The sequence below is a fragment of the Amphiura filiformis genome, chromosome 2 (genome assembly GCF_039555335.1).
Source record: "Amphiura filiformis chromosome 2, Afil_fr2py, whole genome shotgun sequence".
Taxonomy (NCBI): domain Eukaryota; kingdom Metazoa; phylum Echinodermata; class Ophiuroidea; order Amphilepidida; family Amphiuridae; genus Amphiura; species Amphiura filiformis.
The window spans coordinates 57,522,842-57,544,085 of record NC_092629.1 but is presented as its reverse complement, the minus strand read 5'-3'; the positions used below and the strand labels follow the sequence as shown (position 1 = coordinate 57,544,085).

The window sequence follows — 21,244 nt, the reverse complement described above, 5'->3', positions numbered from 1 at the left end:
CGGGTGAGGTAATGTGATATATGATCGCGCCTACGAATACCGAAAATCAAGCGAGCAGCTTTGTTTTGAATGCGTTGAATTTTCGCGAGTTGGGCTTCGGTGATACCATGCAGCAAGCAGCGAGTTACCATAATCGAGGCGGGAGCTCACAAGGGCTCGAACAACATGATGACAGTTTTCTTCATTGAGGTACCGCCTTATACGAGAAATATTTCGGAGTTGAAAATTAAGAGTACGGCATAACCCATTTACATGATCTGACATAGACATAGTACTGTCAAAAATAATACCAAGATTACGAACCTTATTAATAGATAATTAATAATAACCTTGCATCACTCAGCAACCTTCTGCTCAGTAGAAACATATCATTCTTACAACTTTCCAATTGGATTTCCAAATAATGTAATATGTGTGCGAAAGTCAACAAACCTGTTTCAAAATGGTGGGAATGTCCTTTTGCATGTTACTTTCCTCTTAATATAGGTAAAAGGTGATATTAGAAAGGCATTTATAATCTGTCTGCAATATTTTGGATATTTATGATTTGTAGGGCAGAAGTGCACAGGAAATGAAAAGTATAAATATGTATGTTATTTTGACTCTTCACTATTTTAACTATAAGGATGTTCACATGGATTATCGGATCTCCAGATATTCCAGTAGTGATAGAGATTTTCATTTCTTGATCAACTTATTCGTCTTTTTTCTGCTATTTTTCCCCCAAAACTGTATATATGTATGCAAATTGATCCTTGCATTTCATGATAAAATTTCAAAAAATTCCTTGCTATTCATTACTGTTTATCTGATGTTTAAATGCCATTATACCAGTGTCTACTCCTTGTAATGAGGAAAACATGATTTAAGATAAATAGCGCCATCAATGTTCAACTTTTCTTTAAAATGACGTAGTTTTACATGCTATCAAACAACCGTGCATGGTTTTGGTATACAAGAATGTGTTTGAATGTACTGGCGTAGCCATCCAGTGTCTTCATCCTCTGCATGTGCCACATTGGATTATCATGGTTGGGTACCAAATACCTGTGGCATTTTAGTTGCAAGCCCGATTGGTAAAGTGCATATCATGTATCATGACACAAAACATGCTATATACACTTTAATTCAAAGTATGCTGAGCGCATGGAGATATGAGTCCTCTAGCAAAACACATACACAAACATGATGGAGTCTGGACTCGTTTAAAATCGTAATATTTTTGATATGATCTTATACTGTACTGTGTATCACAATTTGAAATGGAGGGTCGATCCAGCACGACAATTCTGATTTATTCACATTTTGAAATTCTTAAAGGTCTTGTGTGTGAACATGGCCAAAATCAGTTTCACTACAATGTTGTATAAACATTGCAAACTTGGAGTTGCTATGGTTGCAGCAATAAGAGTTAGTAGGTACATGCAATAGGATCCACAACATGTTCATCTATCAGGGCACAGTTCTTTAACCCCAATACATTTGCACATTTGTTAGCTGAACTTTGAAAATTTGGGTACAAAAACGCATACTCTGTAACTAGAGGTCAAATTTTGCACTATAATTGTTTTATTGAGGTTATAGAACTATGCCATTGGGATGAGGCCATTGTGGTGATGTATATCAGAATTTGTGATTGGTATAGCAATGTTGAGGTGTCAGCAAGGATTTCTGCTCATGGAGGATGTTATGAGAATAACTCTGGGAAAGGTGAGAATAGATATTTTGGGAAATGATTTTTATTTGAGCTGATATGGCAGCACACCACTAAATCCTTCCGCATTTGGTGTAACCTTTAATAGTCCCGGTAAACATAGGTCGGTAGTGCAAACAAGTGGGTGTCCCTTGGGAGCAAGATGAGTAGCCACGATTGTTTATTATAATTAAAGTAAAAGATATGCAATTGGTAAATGTTCAGAATATCACAAAATGGTGCATCTTGATCTGGTCAAAAGTTTGGCTCCCAAAACTAATCCAGCGTGACGGACATGGTAAGGAGGCATTCGTGCAAGCTGAAAATAAGGGTGGCGCTGTTCAAGTCCCGTAGCTTAAAAGTTAGTCTCAACTTGTGTCAAAAACCCATTTTAAATTAAATTTTAATCTTTATTTAAGACATTGGTGCTACCAAAATATGAAAAATGGTTTTACATGGGGTAGAAAAACAAACTTACTTTCATGTATATTTACACGTATTTCAATGGGAGTTTATTTAGTGGTGTGCGCCCATATGCATTATTGAATAAACAGCCTGTGGGACAAAATACTGCAAGTCATAGGGAGAAAATCTGGTCTTGTTTTCAGGCATGAAAATTGTCAGCATTTTAGCTGATTTCAGCGTTTTTTGTTTTCAGTGTTTTTCAGCCTATTTTTGAATGAAATTCACAGGAAATGGTAATAAAAACCCAAAAAACATGGTTTTCATGCAGTGTTTTTTTTCTTCAAGACCAGGTTTCATGCCTGTGTTTTATTTGATTTACTGTGTGTGATTCGGATTTGAACGATAATGTAAATACAAATTTATGAACACAACAACTAGTAATACCGTACCTTCTTTCCAACCATAGGGATCCTAAATAGGTATGATAGAAAAGATTTATAGCGTTTTTGATTTATGTGCTATGATTTTTGATTCACATATGATACGTACCCCCTAACTGTTCAATGACCAGCGCCCCACGGTTGTTTGATGGCATGGCGTGGCATGTAGAACTGTATTCATTAAAGCAAAGTTGAACACTGATGGCGCTATTTATCTTAAATCTGGTTTGCATCTTTACTGGGGTAGACACTTTTGTTATATGGCATTCAAATATCATAAAAATGAGTAATATATAACGAAGAAATTTTCAAACTACTTTTTATCATATGAAAGGAATAACGCATATTATTGACCTAAATTAAATTTAAAATAGTAAATAGCACCCTCAATTTGCATACTCAAATATACAGTTTGTAGAATTTAAATTAACACAAAAATGAAGAAAAAGATGAAAAATTTAGTAAAACACAGAAAATGTAAGTCGAACAGCTAATAAATATATGTCTACATTAGTGTGAGTGCTGCAGGTATTGTTAAGGTCTATAAATGGAAAATTATGTAATGTTATGTTACAAACATTACTAAATGATCACATATCAAACATTACCATGCCCCCTATTGAGGATGGATGGATAAGCCAAGGATGGTTATAGAAACACCCAAGACCCCACAATTCTGCTTGTATAAACATGATACCAGCAACAACATTCACACGGTCATAAAATTGTGGTGTACATTTTTGGCGCATTTCATTGAAAGTATTTCCTTTATGCATTAGGATATAATATATAGAGTCAATTATCACCAGGAAAAGTCACAACTACCACACTAACATAGTCACAAGTAACTATAGTTGAATCCAATTTCACGCATTCCTATGTAAACCTCAATGGCAGCCATAGCTGGGTCCCCGTCATTAAATCCTACCTGAAATGTGAAATTATGCGGCCTTTGTGGGAATTTTAAACTGCATTGCATCACCCTTGTGTAGACAAAAGATTGAAAGAATGATGAAAGTTTATAGTTTACAACACAATGCAATATTACATCAATTTTTACGTGGCATTAATCCTCCCAATTGGGCAGTCACAACACCAGTTTGGTGCCGGGGACCCAGACATTGCTGAATGAATTCTGACCATCACTTGGCTAGTGCGATTCGTCTATAGTCTACAAAGTTCTGAAATATGTGGTCAAATCCAATAGAATTCTACTCACTTAGACAGTTTCGTCACACATCAAGTACAGGTCGGGTGACTTCTTCAGTAATCATGGTAATGTGATGATCCGCCGGTTTTCCTGCAAGACTTCTCATCCCTAGGGTGCACAGTTCTTAGCAGCAGATCATATATGTGATTTAGAGAATATACACCTTCATCGCGATTTAGCGTCCCCTGCTCCCTCTTTCTGATCCACAGTGCCTCGTGTATCCATCTTGTGTGTTTATTCGAGTCCTTTTCGAGAATATTTGTCCCCTCCCAGTCAATGACATGGTTCTCCTGTGCTATATGGTCAGTGATGGCTGACTTAAGTGCTGTTCTGTGACGGATTCAGATTCTTTTCTCTTTGCTCTTTATATCGTATTGCAGTAGGATATCAAAAATGTGTATCACTGTGCTACGATTAGAAATGATATCAGAATATAATGTGGCGTGATCAAGCAAAATCAGTCTGAAGTCAGGCATATTCAATTTTCATTTTTGAACTTTGGTGTATAAAGCATTTGCAAAGCTATATTTTGGAGAAAACCCCATTGAAATTAGACAAGTTGTTCAAAAGATATGAGGAGTTGTTGGAAAGACAATAGGAAAGAGAAGGAATTATTTTCTTTGTTTGACTATATGTCAAAATCAATATCTCCGACTTTCGACAGATTTTGCTTGATCACATCACATATATCAAGAGTGAGAGAAAGCCCTATAGTCCCGCCTATAGTCCACTTGGGCTGTGCAATATAATTATGAGCCCTGGGGAGGGTAAAATTGGGGGGGGCAAGAAATTTTTGCACACATTCTTGGTGTGCCTTTTAAATAAAATGCTCTAAAAAGGCTGAGGATAACCGTACAAAAACGCTGAAGTATATATGCAAATTTTCCTGCTCGATGTGCTTGCAACATGTATATAGACCATTTAAGGTTTGCATGTTGGGATCCCCCAAAATTTGGCATGTGCAAGGGGGAGGCAAAGATTATTTGGCAGGCCGCAAGTGATTTTTGGTGGGAGAGAGGGGGGGAGCAATTTTTGGCAAGCCATCTGGGGGCTCATAATTATTGCACAGCTCCTTAGTCGTGCAAAAAATTCCCAGTAATTGACAATTTTTTTTAAACAGGGTCCAAAAGAGGCTGAATAGATCTATTGTCTGTTCTGATTCCACTAGAGTCTATAATTTCACCCACAAATATCTGCGGGGGCGCTGTGCCGCTTTCTATATATCGTTATTGAAGAAGGATATCAAAAATGTGTATCACCGTGCTACGATTAAAAATGATATCAGAATATATATCAAGAGGTATAGTGAAAGAATGCCCTATCTGCAATAGCTGCCCTATAGACATTTGACAATTTCTGCATTCTATACTGTACACAATGTATACATATGACACCTGGCAGCTATTGCAGATAAGACCTTGTTGCGATTACCTGGATATATAACATCATGCTACAATAAACACTTTGTTATGAATACATTGTCATAGTACTACAACACATGACATTTGACCATGCATTCTTAATAGTTCACTGAAATTGCCTGTTATTGTGCCGCTGTAATCAGGCTCGTCAATCACACCATGCAAAATACTATCTTCGGGAAGATCAATTTTTCACAAATTCGAAAAGTGGAAAATTGATTTTAATCTTTCTGGAACAAACTTGTACCAATTTATTCTAATCTGCATAATCTTATTTCATCATAAAGAATATTCAATTATCACTTTGAGAATGTTAAAGGAATTCAGACATTACGTAAAAATTGCAAATTTGAAACGTTCGGAAAAAAAAGTTGCTTCGTAATATATGTTTGTTGATTGTGATATACTGTAAAAGTGGAAATTTTCGCGGTACATTAATTTTTGCACTTTTTCCGCACAACACAGCTGCCGCAAAAATAAAAACATGTGAATATGTTCTTTTAATGTTTAGATCTATGTAAGAAAACTCAAAATAGCGAAATTAAAAACAAGCAATATAGTTCAAAATCAGCAAAACGCAAAAAATTACATGCGCGAAAATTACCACTTTTACAGTATAATAGAAAGAAAGGCATCATTGATAATGATTCCATTCAAATTTACTACTTGATGATTAGCTTATTGTAGGCGTGCTATGCACCACCAACCATGACTAGTTTGCGTGCCAAGTGCCTAGTGCCTCCAGTAATGACAATTGTGACAATTTTAATGCTTTATTGTTATTATTGTTATTATTAGTTTATTAAAGGTTTTGTGTCCTTTTCCCTGACACACGTTGGCATAAGTTTGCATAGAAATTTATTAGAAAATGAATATTAATTCAGAAACCAATTTTGATTTTGATTTTTCTGTTACATGTACAAATGTAAAACTTTTTAACAATTTTAAACTTTTCTCTGAATTGCTTTAATATTATTGACAAATGCCAGTGCACCGTATTTGAACTAATTAGGTATGCCCTAATTAGCTTATGTATGACCCCTTTCCGAGTAACATTTATTAAGGCCTGGGAGTGGTGATGCACCCCCTATCCACCAAAAGCATGAAAAACCAACTCTTTTGTGGACATATAATGTTATATGTGCCCGAGGAAAAAAGTCAAATACAAGGGTCCACTTCTAGTTCTTCTGGGGACATTGACAGTCTACATTTTTATGCAAAATTGTTGTTGTTGTTGTTGTTGTTGTTGTTGTTGTTGTTACTGTTGCTGATGTTGTTGTTGTTGTTGTGACAGGAATCCAGCAGCCCGCCCGCCTTTGTGGTTTATTTCAACATTGTTCCAAAAAGTACAACAATTTTTTTACCACTCATTTGAAACTGCATTACTGAATACAGGTATTCCAGGATACTGCCAAAGCCCCATAGTCCAGCTATGGTGTCAGAACCGCCCTAGTTACTAGATTTTGTGATTAATCATTTTGTAAATTCTGTTTTCATCTTATTTTACAGCCATGGAAAGACATCTCCCCAGCTGCCAAAGACTTCATCGACAAGCTCCTAGTCGTCAACGTAACAGAACGCATGAGTGCCATGGTGGCGCTCAAACACCCATGGATCATCAGCAACGCAGCACAATCCAGCCTCAAGAACTTACAGAAATCCATCAGTCACAATTGGCTCAAGAGGACATCTACCAGGAGTAGGTCTACCAAGTCGGCACAGTCTAGGAGGTCAAACCGATCCAAGGGGTCATCTCGGTCACTACGCTCGGACAAAAGTAGGGACAAGAGGAAACTTCAGGACAAAGAGCTGACTGCACTGGCTAAAGAAATGAAGAAGGTTGGTTTCCCATATTATACCCTAGTAGTCCCTCTGCACCTCGGTCATCGGGGACATTTCCAGGAAATCATCCCACCAGCTCGCTCCCCTAATAAAGTGTACACAAATGTGCAATTTAATACAAATCAACACCAACTTAAACAAAATCAGGCATATAATGATTAATGATTGTTGATGAAAATACTGATTTTCAGACCCGCCTGTCCAAATTCTTGTTTTGGCCGGCACCAACTCAATTTATGGCCGATTTGGAGAAAAAAGGTGTCAACATGCTTATTCATACTGCATCAATATTAAGCTGGTTCCATGAGAAATTTGAAACATCATTATTTTTTAACCCACCACTATTAAAAAGAGGATGCTATCGCAAAATACCAGCATTCTCAACATTTGAAAGCTCTGACCTTTGAATGCTATGATGGAGCATGCAGAATGCATGTGCTGATACATGTGAGTTCATGTGCTAGTGCATTGTATTTTGAAACATTAATTATTTGTATCAAGCCCATGATCTCTATAAGCTTCTATAAAAAAGTAATATTGTCACGTGGGTTAGACAAGACTTGTTGATTTTCTTGAATATAGGCCAAGAAAAATAAATTCCACATCACATTTTTTTTCTGCATGCCTGAATGAGACCAGGAGGTGCCCCATAGCCATTCATACTGATTAGGCCTACTGAGACTACTTCCGCAGAAGTAGGGCCTAGAAGGCATGTCATACTCCCGGGTCATACTAGGCAATCGCAAGGACTTAGCATTTTTTATGACGTAACTAACGTCACTTATCGGAAGTGATTGCCAATATGTGATCGACAAGTCGCTAGTATGCCATAAAATATCAGATCACAAGCAGTTGACTTGAAGCCCGGGACTTGAAGGCAATTTTGTCGTGATGTCGCTAGCTTCAACTGGACGCTGTTAGCGATTGTGAAAACGTTATCAGGGTTTGATAAGAGATTGTGAAAACGCTATCTCCCAGCTATTGATTAAAAATTGATGCTGCGATTATTAATATGATATAGGGGAGACCAGGGCAAAGTGGAACTTTTTTTTTTGTCCAGCCTAAACAGGATTATGAAACTTAAGGTTTATAATCTGACCTTATGACTGCAACTAACAAATGACATTAATGAAGTTGATCAAAAATGCAGCTTTATTAAATGGTGTGAACTTGTAAAAGGTCGTTTCGCTTTACCCCAGATTCATTGATAGAACATGGAGGGGGAACTACAGAAATGCATCCCCTTCAGGTGTGTCTTCATTGTCAACACCACTTAGGGCCTACCTCTTGGTATATCAGTATACTATAGCCAGATAAATTGCTGTTGCATAGTTCTGAGTGGGGTCTGTTTCTGGTGTTCCACTTTGACCCATCCACGTTGATTATTGTCCACTTTGCCCCGACCAGGTGAGATTTTTCTTGTACGCTAATGTATGCTATTCCTGTTACCATGCATAGAATAGGCTTAAGCCCATCTATCATTAATATGGCTATCAAAGTAATTTGGCTTTGGCAGATAACAATATCTATAAATTATCGGGTTAAGTATATGAAAAACAGACATTTTCTGTAAAAATCACACATACCTGACTCACTCGATTGCCCCCTATCACAAACAATGCTGGATCCATGCCGTGTTCTAAATACATGAGCTTGGAGATTGAGGGCAGCTAGCATATAAAGAAGTTAATGGGGGTGTTTCGTTTTGCCCCATGGTCCACTTTGCCCCGGTCTCCCCTACCCTTAACAGGAAGCTGAAAATCAACTTCCATTGGCCTAATCATTATATCTGATACCACATTTGATTCAGACACTCCAGGTACTCTGCTCCAGACAGACACAAATGTCTAAAAGTTTAATCACCTCAAGATACAAGTGACCCACTTAGTTAACCCCCAGCTCATACAAAAGGTACATGCATGAACCAAACTGTCATCATGCTCATTGAACATGTCGGAGACAAGGGGACATTTATGCTCTCAATTCTGTAAGGCCACAATTGGTAACAGAGTTGTTGTTAGTAGCTGAACATTCAGACAAATAATTATGTTGCATCAGGCTGGTACGCAGGATTTTTTTTGGGGGGGTGCTGATTTTGAAAAGGTGGACTTTTTTTCAAGGGGGGCGATTTTGTGAAAAGTGGACTTTTCCCCCCAAATTGGACTTTTTTTGACCAAAAAAACGTAAAAAACCTGATTTTTTGCTCGCTACGCTCGCAAATTCTTTAATTTTGGGACTTTTTGTATAATTTTGCAAATTTGGGGAGGTGCGGTCGCACCCCCCCTGCGTACAGGCCTGTGTTGCATGCATCTGCATAGTGCCTAGCTCAAGCTGTTTTGTTTGAAAATGTTGGTGTGATAGGAGCTATACATAACCGCCATTTAACTTATTTCCATAGGTCTTGCGATTCTTGAATTACGGCCAATAATATATCAAAACACAAGTTTTGGATGTTTACCCCCTCAAGAAAAATAATGCACATGGGGTGGGAATGACACCCTTTAAAATTATATGAAACCTTGAGATCTCCTGTACAGAACATATATCATCCTCTTGTCATGCTTGTGTGTCAGCTTTATTTGTCTCAATGTTCAAGTGCAAATCCCGGGGTGCAAATGCTCCCCTCCGATCTGCTTTAGGTAATTTTGATTTTGGTTTTGGTGGATAACATTTCGGCTTTGATTAGGCAACACGAGTTGTCGTACCTCATGTTGGCCTAATGAGTGCAGTTTATGGGATCCTAGTGTAAACGTATAGTTATCAGTGGCGGCGCCACAGGGGTCGGGGGCATGGGGGAAAATGCCCCCCTCAGTCAGAACTCTTGGCCCCCTTCTTGCCCGCCCAGTAAAAACCCAAAATTGCGGAAATTTCCACTTTTTGCAGTAATTTTGACTTTTTGCAGTAATTTTGACCACCCGAAAAAATGACTATATGGATGCATTGCATATAGACCACCCTCTAGTATGTATGGGAGAGCGTGGCGCAATGGTTAGGGTACTTGCCTTTAGTGCATGAGGTCCCGGGTTCGATTCCCGGCGGTGGCGATTTGCTGGGATATTGACTTGGAAAAAAAAAAGTCTGAAATTAATTGGCAACTTCTGTAGATTAAATTCAGACTTCCGCTCTCCCCGTGGTTCATTTAGAATTGGGTAAATGAATCATGAAAGTACTCTGTCCTTCGGAGGGGACGTTAAGCCGTCGGTCCCGTGTACAGAGAGCCATACCTGTACATGTATCTCGCAGCGAGTTTTGAAAAGAGTAGGGTGTTAACCCCTGACTGTTCCCAACCCGTCCCGGTGTTCAAATGGACCCCAATGGAAATAAGCTTCAATAGAGGCTTTCTTGGGTTATCCAGGGTTGTCAAACCCGAACAAATCAAATCAAATCAAATCAAAAATGTCATGGGATGCGAACAATTGAAATATGTCATAATGTTGAAGAAATAGATCATTGAAATAAATCAGCTGCTCAGTGCCAGAAGGGATAAGTGCAATAGCTGCCCTGTGAACATTTTGGCAATTTACACACAGTATATTGTACTCATCTACACATGGCAGCTATTGCACTCACCCACTTCTGGCACTGAGCAGTCCACATATTCAAACATGAGGTATTAATATAAATATTAAATAGATCTAAATATTCAGAAAAAAAATTGTTGCAAAAGGTACCAAAATTGTCACATAGTGTGGTTCAAAATAACACTCTAAAGTTGGGTGGGTTATCAATAGGTGTCAATCAACAAGGTTATGATCCCAATTAAGTCATCCATTGTTTTATAAGCTACAACTGTGCTTGTAGACTACCGTAAACGTTCGCCTAATGGCGCTACGGAGTTCATGGAAATGAGAGAGCGCCATCTCTGTAAAAGCCGACTATTATCACTGATCATTAAGGGTGCGATGTAGTTAAAGGGTGAAACCTATCGACACATACAATTATGAACAAGATCGAACAAACTTGTTCATGATAATGCGGTAATCATTCACCTGATACGTTGTGGCCCAGTGAGCAGAGCATTAGACTATAGTGCGAGGATAAAGAGAACTTGTGGAGAAGATTGATGGTTGAATCTCATGCAGTAATTTTGACAGATTATGATGTCTGTCAATGTTTTTTTTCTGATTTGAGGAAATTTTATTCTCTATTTTCTTGATTTTATCTTTAACATTGTTTATATAATTTTATTATTTTATCTTGTATGTGTCTTTTTTCATGATTCTTTGTTTTTATCGTTTCATTTTAGAGTAACTCAATCCATTCAATCAAATGTTGTAATGAACCTATTTGATTGTATAGGCATTTGTTATGTGTGTGAGACCAACTGTCGCGTGCGACAAGTCTTTCATTTCGCGGGGGTGTCCTTGCCTAGGGATTAGGGGTCATAAGAGGTATATCTTTTGATTCGAGGGGGGGGGGGGGGTCCCAAATATACTGGGATCATAAAGTCTTGGAAAGAATAATAGGAGGGGTCATAAAATGTTTTATGACCAAAATGTAGGGAGTCACACGATGACCACAGAAAGTGTGTTATTTTATTCAAAAGACGGATTTCAATACAATTTTGGGGTTTGGGATCATAAATGTTTTGTTGCCGAAATAGGGGGTGCGTAATTTTATTGACGCAGACTTTTTGTAAATTTGGGACCCCCCTTCCGAAAAAAATGATAACCCTCTAAGATGATTCAAAAGATAATCTCTGCCCCAATAATCCCTAGCTATATGTTTGAAACTGTTCCACGGAGGATGTATCATAATAGGTTCAGTCTTCAAATGATATAAATAAAATTTGAATGAGTGAACGAACAAAATCATACAACGACCAACTGAATAGAGGCTGTGCATATGACGTATCATTCCGTAAATATGGCGGACTACTCAAATGCATTCAACAAAAGCATGATTGCATCTACCGCGACAGTTCGTCTCACACACATAACAAAATGCACTACGATCAAATAGGTTGATGACAACATTTGATTGAATGGACTGCACTGCGCCATGATTACGGGGAAGAAACCGGTTCAAATCCTTTATTTGGAGCCAATCGATAAATGCAAGGCCTCTATAGCTATCATTGAATACTGGCTAGGATTAGCTCGAGATACTCTAGCTAAAATACAGGTTTACATTTACTATCTTACATTATCTTGCTGTATTTCAGCTAGAGCTCCAAACGACAAGCTTCCGGGTTTTTTGGAGAACAATACTGTTACGTAAGATGAAGAAGAAACCCGCCTCGAGCCCGCCCTACTCATTATTTCATTGTACTTATTGCAATTTGCCTCCACACATTACGTAATCAACACAAAGCTTTTGTGAGGATTAGTGAGTGGATAAGAAATTGACAGTGGAGGATCTGAAGGACACGCCGATTGTTAGTTGTCAATCATGAATTGCCGCAACGTATTAATATTTTACTGCATAGCATTCTGCAAACACCAAGACAAATTATGCCGTATTTTTCCAAAGATCATCTCATATGAAGTAAGCTGAATGCGATCTGTACTTTTGTAACATTCCGATCGCTTTTGATCACCTATTATCGGCGAATTTGCTTGAAAACATGTGAGTTCATGTTGTGTAAACATAATTAGCATAGACACAAATGAAATTACGATGCAATACAATGCAATTTGAATGCGCAGCAGATCTATAGAAATAATGTTGCCCGGTTTTATGCAGAATTAGACCCTGTCTGGCTAGGATTCCACAACACAATGAGAACATGTTATAAGGCGCTTTGGAAGGCACACAATACCCCAATGGCTTTCCATATTATGTGCACTCAACAACTATTCAGTATCGAAGCCCGCATCGGGTTACGTAATGTCACTATGTCAACGGGATCACACGCTTAAGTAATGAACCACGATCGAAACAATCAGTACACAAAAAAGGCATACCAAAATAGCGTGATCGTAATGATCGCCATACAAACAGTGTTTGGTTCCGATACCATCACGGAGTTACGTAACTACTTCGTGGTGTGATAGTTATATGATCAATGGTCTCATCTACTTGGGTTCGATCCATTTAAGAAAAGAAAAAATAGCTGATCATTTATAATGCATAAATGAATAAAGTAATGTAGTTACACAATTTGAAACATTGAGGCCGTTCTATTTTTCAAAGGTCATTTAACTGTTAAATGTAGTGGAATATATCACGCATTGATAGGTAGCAGGTGCAGCACATTTTGTCAGCGGTTTTTGTTGCCGTTTGTTCGCAGTGCCTATTTATCTATAAAAAATAAGAAAATTAAAATTAAATTTAAAAAAAATCACAATATTCGTTCGTAAAATGGGGACAAAATCCAAAAACATTTCTTGACCCTTCTTCACATAAAAGTGGGAGCAGAAAGCAAGATTCGAACAAGTACCATTCACCATTCAAGGCGGATACTCTACCGACTGAGCTAACCATGCTAACGGGTCAGACAATAGAAGGGTGTAATTTTGAACTGAAGAATATTGAAAAAATATGAAGAAATTACAAAGTTATAAAAAGATTTACCAAAATGAGTTTGCATAACGTATGAATCGATTTACAAATTAAGTCCAATGGCACTTTGAGAAAGAATACCTGAAGAAACCCCAAAACATTTGCTGCTCTAGCAACTAACCTAGTGACCTAAAGTATTGGGTCATGTCACGATATTTTTTTCTGAGGCATGTCCAGTTTGCTCAATTAACATACACGTATCCTTAATGCTGTTGAGATTTTACAAGGATGGCGCTCTCACATTTCTAAGAATCCAAAAGCGCCATTAGGCGAACGTTTACGGTATATGGGGGAAACTGATTGTAGACTATAAGGAAACTGATGAGGTCATATGCACTCTGTTCCAGTCTGTCTGAAAGTTTTAAAGCAAGCCTATTGTCTTCTGTTGTTTCAATAACTACATAGTTAAAATGCTGGTCAAAACTTTAAAACAACTGTTAACGGTTGTTCAAAAGTAAAGTTTTCAACAGTATTTTTAGGTGTCCTGTTTATACTGCCCAAGTTTTACAACTTTTCCTAAAAATGTTGTCAAATTTGGCAAATTTTAGTTAGAATTAGACAAAATTGGCCCAGAAAAAGGGGTAATCGATATACAAAATGGCTGAAAATGTGACCGAGTATTATACTAATCATACAATTGAAGACCAAATTAAAAAGACTAGTTTGCGTACATATGATGACCTGTCAACCAGACCAAAAATGCTGTACTGCGCAGGTCAGCAACCAATCACGTCGTGCCTTTGCTCGTCAGACGTAAACTAGTCTTTTTAATTCGGTCTTCAATTATAGCCCCTCCCCCCTGTAATCCATATAATATAGTCACTGAGTTGACAAGATACATAACAGTAGACATGGTAGAAAGATGGAGTGTTAACTTCTGAAACCCCCTCTCAAAAGTGAAACATATTCATTTGCTGAAATACTGGAAAAAATGGAAAATTTTGTGGTATATTAATTTTCGCACTCAATGCAGCTGCTGCAAAAACTAAAACATGTTATATGTAAGAAAACTCAAAATGGCGAAATTGGTTAAAAATCGGCGAAACATCAAACATGAAAAATTACACAGACAAAAATAACCACTTTTACAGTACATTATGTTTTAAAATGTTACACATTCTGTTACAGTCTTGTAAAATATATCATACATGTGAAGTTCAGAAACGAATATCACTCAATCTCTTGTCGTTTTCTCATTTTTTCTGTATACAGGAGGATGTTACCAATGGAAACAAACCAATCAAATCACAGGAAATCAGGTAACCATGGCAACACCATCGGCTGCAAACCAAAAAAGACAAATCAACAATTAAATGTACAGCGTAATACCAAAAAGCAGATATGACTCATGGAGCAGAAAAGATATCTTACCCTTCCCAGAATCCTATGCAACATGATATGTCATCTCATTTCATCAAATGACACTCTTATTAAATGTATACAAGTTCCCTTTGTTTTCATTTTGAGAATAGACTGGCTAAACATGTGTTGAAAGTCAAGAAATAAACACATTTTTCAAGATCTAGATGTGCTCTGTTCATGGAGTTACATTTCGTCACTATATTGACTCACGTTGCACTAATAGCAAGTCAGTACAGAAAATTGAAATGGGAGAAATGCATTGTGGGAAGTGTGAGATATCTTCTGTGTGCTTCTAGAGAATTATGTACAAAATCTGTCAAGCCACAGGACTTTGAGGACATACTGATAGGATGACAATGTCACAAAATGAGATTTATTAAGAATATCAGGCTAGGCTGGAAACAGAAGCATAGGACCAGAGTGTAGGCCAACAGCTTCAGGACCAACAAGGATGTCCATTCAAGTCCGTGGTAGACGTATATCGTCGTTGGGCAGGAAAAACCTCATATGTAACAGTGGCCCGTGAACATGTTTAAAACAAAACTGCCAAGGAGTTACATTAGTTACATGTTCAGGGGCCAATGACACATAGAGGGGAGGAAGGTGTGTCCCATAAACTAAAGAGATCATACACAAACAGCTTTGTATGGTGTGAGTTCTTGCATATTCATGAGGGCTGACCATTCAATAGTGTGTATTTAACAATCACGCCAGTATTCAATTACGTGCTTTTGCATAATACACGTAGAGCGTTTTGTGTCTTCGCAAAAGACCGTAAAAGTATGCAGTATGTGCATAGCAGTTATGTCTGTCCTGTCGCACTTCGTGGAATGATCGGCCCTCAATAACAGGTGATGTTGGGACTTGACTTGCTTGCGGATAGTCTCTATCTCTTTAGTTTATGGTGTGTCCCCTGACTGATATGGTTTGTGTGTGTAAGTCACTTTCAATATGCCGTGTGTGATCCATAATTTCAAAAGTATATAAACTGGCCTCAAAAAGAAACTTATAATTTTTCAAAAGGTCATATCTTAAAATCCTCTCCATAAAAATGAACAAAAATTGCACACAGGATTACTTCAATACTCTACTCTAAACACTGGTCAGTAACCAAACAGTTGTCCAACTGACACAACAGCAAAATGCACTGACATGGAACACCTTCCTGGACCAAATTCACATCCCAACAGATTTCTATAGCTGGGTTCCAATTATTCGCCTGTGCATGAACGAAAATTACACACAGGATTACTTCAATACTCTACTCTAAACACATGTCACTAACCAAGCAGTTGTCCAACTGACACAACAGTAAAATGCACTGACACGCAACAGCTTCCGGGACCACATTCACAGGCGGAATAATTGGAACCCAACAATAGAAATCGGTTGGGCTGTGAATTTGATCCAGGAAGGTGTTCCATGTCAGTGCATTTCGCTGTTGTGTCAGTTGGACAACTGTTTGGTTACTGACGTGGGTTTAGAGTAGAGTATTGAAGTAATCCTGTGTGCAATTTTTGTTCATTTTTATGGAGAGGATATTAAGATATGACCTTGTGAAAAATTATAAGTTTCTTTTTGAGGCCAGTTTAGAGAGAAATGTGTCTGTATTCCGTTATGAACTTCGGATCATATATCCCCATATATTCCCCATCATACAACATGAGTCCAAATTTCAATTTGTTTTGTTGAGATTGTGTTAAATTTGGTGAAAAATCTAGGTCGCGGGTATAAAATGGGTCTACTTTCAGACTCTCAGAGGCATGTCCCTACCCAAGCCAAACTTGAGTACCTCCCCCAGGGTTCAGAACACAGTTGTCAAGCCTATAGGTTAATTATCCATTGTGGTCTATCTATGTTATCAGTCTATAATACCCCCGGTTGATACTAATATATGACAATGTATGGAGGAAGTATATGTCAACAAAAGTGAGTTTTGCAAGCCATTTTAGGGGTGTTCTACCTGAGGATATTGAACATGCAGCGGGTATATTCTGTGTGCCCTTTTGCAAGCCATTTTAGGGGTGTTCTCCCTGAGGATATTGAACAAGCAGCGGGTATATTCTGTGTGCCATTTTGGGCTTTTCTTGTCATTGCCTTGAGGAAGCCAAATACACTATACTAGCATTGTTGGGCAGGAAAAACCTCCTATGTGTCCTTGGCCCCTGAACATGGTTTAAAACAAAACCTCTTGTAACCTGCTGGCAGTTTTGTTTTAAACATGTTCAAGGGCCACAATCACATAGGAGGTTTGTCCTGCCCAATGATGATAGTCTGTAGTTCATCGCTATTACCGTATTGGCCAGGAGTGGATTTCACAAAACTCACCCTAGATGCAAATCCTCAAGCCAAATGTAAGTTTGATGGATTTGATGAATTCACGAAGGATTGCTATGCATGGGAAATAATAGAGACACACTACAAGATTCCTATTGGGGCCACCTGCACAGTTACACCATCCCAAGGTACTGTGTAGGTACTCTCTGTGTACCATCCAGATACCTTAGGAATCTTGTAGTGTATATGTAATAGGAACATATCGTTGTAAACCTGGAATATGACCAAAAAAATGCAAGTATAGGGCGCCGTCTGTCGACAGATAAAAGCAATACAAAAGCTTGGTCGCTACTCGCGCTCGGCAAATCCTTCAAGAAATGCTTCACATGTTTATAGGAACGGTTTATAGTAACCTGTTATTTGTCTCTCTGCCAAATTCATAATGATATGGTACAGTTACGATGGATGAAGAGTAAGTTCAATGTTATCGGCCCAGACCATATTTTCAGGAGCGTAGCAAAAGCATCGGGGGCCATGGACAAGGAGGCTGCGGGCCTTCTTTTTTCCCCCTTATTTTGTTTTTGCTTTTGCTCGAACCCTTGGCCCCCCTGGACTTCATCCACCGTGTCCAGTATTGTCCACTCGTTTAATACGCCCCTACATATTTTGCACTATGGTTTGATCAGCAAAATTTTCAGTAAATGTTCTAAATTTGCTCAATTTACCATGTTCACATTGTGGTCAGTATACCCTTGATGTGCCCTGCCTTCACCTGATTGAGTGTTTTGTGATAAAAATATAAATGTATGATTTTGATGCCAAATTCCATAGGAATTTTTAGAATAAATGTTGGTAATTTTTTTTTTACTTAATTCTTTTGACAAAATTGAACATTTCAATCCATTTGTGTTCACTCAAGACCAGGTTTATTTTTAGAAAACCAGGATTTTACTGCACATGTCACGTGTCATTCTTTTACACCACTTGACAATGGGCTATTTCATTCAGTTGAAATCCATACACACCTATGGAAGACATGACCTTAATCTCCCACACAGGGAGTGTAGATTTCAAATGGAGTCACCCATTCAGGTAGCTCCATTTAAAATGTACACTATGTGCAAGACTAAGGTCATGCCTTCCATAGGGGGTGAGTGGATTTCGAATGGAATGGCTCGTTTTGTTCACCCGAGTATCTTGAGATATCAACTTGTTTGATTTAAGTCGCATGTTATAAATCCCTGTATTTATTTTATATTATTTCATATACTGTTATCAAGAGTCCTGTAGTAATGTGTACTGCAAAAGTATTGGAAGCAAGAGTCATAGGTGACAATCGGGAGGGGGGGGGTCTTCCTCGCGATCCTTCAAATGGCTAGGACTGAAGACTTATTGTCATTATCATGATCATTGTAGCATGATTTCTAATTTATTAATTCTTACAGTGTGATAGACCTAGTGTGAATACCTCTTATATCAAGAATTATATGAACGTAACATTGAATATGAAAACATATTAATGAGTATTTTTGTAATCCTCATCATCATCTATAGAAAGTACAGTTCAGTGGTTACACAGATATGAGAACTTTGCAATTACTAATCTATATATTTGGCTATTCCATTTAAAATCCACACCCCTTGGAATATATATTTTGGAAATATCATCCGCATGCGGAGTATGAATTTCAAATGGAATTAACACATTAGCAGCTCTATTTGACTCTCCCTCAGGGGAAGATTCAGGTTGAGTCTTTCTCAGAGGGTGTATGAAATTCAAATGGAGCTGCTTAATGCAGCCATTCCATTTGAAATTCATACTCCCCCTGTGGCAGATATTTCCAAAATTTTCCACAGGGGTGGTGTGGATTTTAAAAGGAATAGCCAATTGCGTAGTATGTACTCAAATTTCCAGATGCAATTTATGCAAATGTAGATCACTGTGATTAACAATGAGCACAAATTTTACATTACATTTCCTGAGTCCACCGATGGGATATTTACTCCGCATCATGTAGTCATGTGGTAGACTCTTTTCATGCTCATTCACCTGAAGGCAAGCTGGAAACCTCAGTGTGAAAGCTACGGAGTGTAAACTATCTCATTTGCATAACAAGGAACCACTTTAATAAGAGCCAACGCCTTTTATATCAATTTAGTTGATGCCTGATATGATATGTCACGTACGATTCCTCTTGTAAAAAATATTGCACAATAAATTTAGTATTGAATGATTGAGTTGATCTCCTCCTAAGTTGAGAGATGATCAACTGCTGTGATATAGTCATGGAGCAGCATTGCAAAGTTCAGAGAATTGACTCTTTGATGTATGTCATAGAACTGTACTCTCTAGAAGATGAGATATATTGTATAATGATGATGAGTCCATTTCTGTACAAATTTGTACAAGTACAAAAACATAGTGTACATATAGCTTTATTGTATAAAACAAGTTATACATGTATGGAAGAATAGTGTAAAAAAAACCCCAGAAAATAGATATTTTTTCATGATGTTTTGTTATGTATGTAAAAGTCTATTGTCATAATTATAATGTGTATTAGATGTGGCAGTATAGGTCCAGATGGAGAGCACACAATATGTTTGCTTTGTTATGCTGAAAGTTTGAAAATATTCCTTGCAATCAAAGAATTCATGGGGAATGATACACGGACATTTTATTCATAGCATCCTGGCAGTGCCATATTGATCCATCCCTGTTATATGGAGATGCATTTGCTTTGCTTTATGTATTTTTATGAGAAGACATATCAATTAAAGTTAAGTGCCATCCACAGAAGGAGAAGGAGAACCGGGACTCCCTATACCGCCACGTACAATCGCGCCGTCAGCTATGTGGAGAAAATTGGGGGTATTCGGGTCCTTGCCGACGGTGCGCGGAGACGAACGAAAACAATATTGCATCTCATCTGAAGCGTGATGGTACTCGCGTGCAGGTCGCATCAAGTGCGTCTCTCAAATGCGCCCATCATCCATGTCGCGCTTGCATGACAACGAATGCCTCAAGCGCATTCCGAGAAAAACCGAATACCCCAATTTTTGCTCCATGCCTGTATCAAGATGGTGATCGAGTCCTGGTTCTCTGGTTTTAATTCTGTGGTGCCATCAGTATGTTTATGCTGTTGCATCGCCAGCTTTCAAACAAACCCCAGCACATATTTTAATGTTATTAGATATGAAGAGTTCAAGAATCAAAGTTTCTCAATTTGGGAATTGGTATATTATGCAAATATACACTCATCAAATATTAAGAACAAAATAAGAAAATATGTGCTGATTTTTATCCTAGTTTTAAAAAAAATATTCAAAATTAACAGAGCAGATGTTGGTGCCCTTGATACAAATCATTCTACCAAATAGGCTATTTCAGTTTAAATCCATACACCCCCTGTGGAAGACATCTCGACCTTAGGGACGCACCATTAGATTCTCAGGGTGGGGGTAGGAAGTTTTTCAAAAAAAAAAACTTCACCCACTACATGAGCAAAAAAAAAACTTTCCCCACCAACACTAAAAAAAAAAAAAAAAACCTTCCCCACCTAACTGTGTATAATGCATGAAATTAAAAAAAAAAAAAAACTGTGAAAAAAACATTCTTCCCCGACCCTAACTTCCTACCCCACCCTGAGTATCAAATGAAAGTGCGTCCCTTAATCTTCCACACAGGAGTGTGATATTTTCAAATGAGGTTATCTGAATGAGTGACTCTATTTGAAATCTATACCTCTGTGCGGAAGATTAAGGTCTTGTCTTCCATAGGGGGTATGGATTTCAACTGGAATAGCCCAATATTTTTTGCTCTTATTTTGTTGTTATGCACTTAGCTTAACAAGTTTTTATATCATTTCAACTCGTCTTGATTTTCTGTTGCAAAAACATGATAACAAACAACTATCTCAAGCGAATGTGAAACTTTTAAAAGAAATTATGATTATATGAAGGTATATTTTGCCGGTTGCAACACATAGTGGCGTATGTGAAGGACAATAAGTTTCCTAGAAAAAATGTGTTACTAATAACAGAGTCGATACTATAAGGAGAATGAATTTCAAATGGAATGAGCACATTA

At 37.9% G+C, this 21,244-nt stretch overlaps 1 protein-coding gene across 1 annotated transcript in view; it reads left to right on the top strand.

Moving 5' to 3' along the window:
• LOC140146440 (serine/threonine-protein kinase H1-like) overlaps positions 1-18,808 on the top strand; it is a 70,599-nt gene extending 51,791 nt beyond the window's left edge. The window contains exons 2-3 of the mRNA XM_072168291.1: positions 6,679-7,008; positions 14,728-18,808. Coding sequence (XP_072024392.1) covers positions 6,679-7,008; positions 14,728-14,778 — 381 coding nt within the window. The 3' untranslated portion in view covers positions 14,779-18,808. The remainder of the gene's footprint in view (positions 1-6,678; positions 7,009-14,727) is intronic.
• The last annotated feature ends 2,436 nt before the right edge of the window (positions 18,809-21,244 follow it).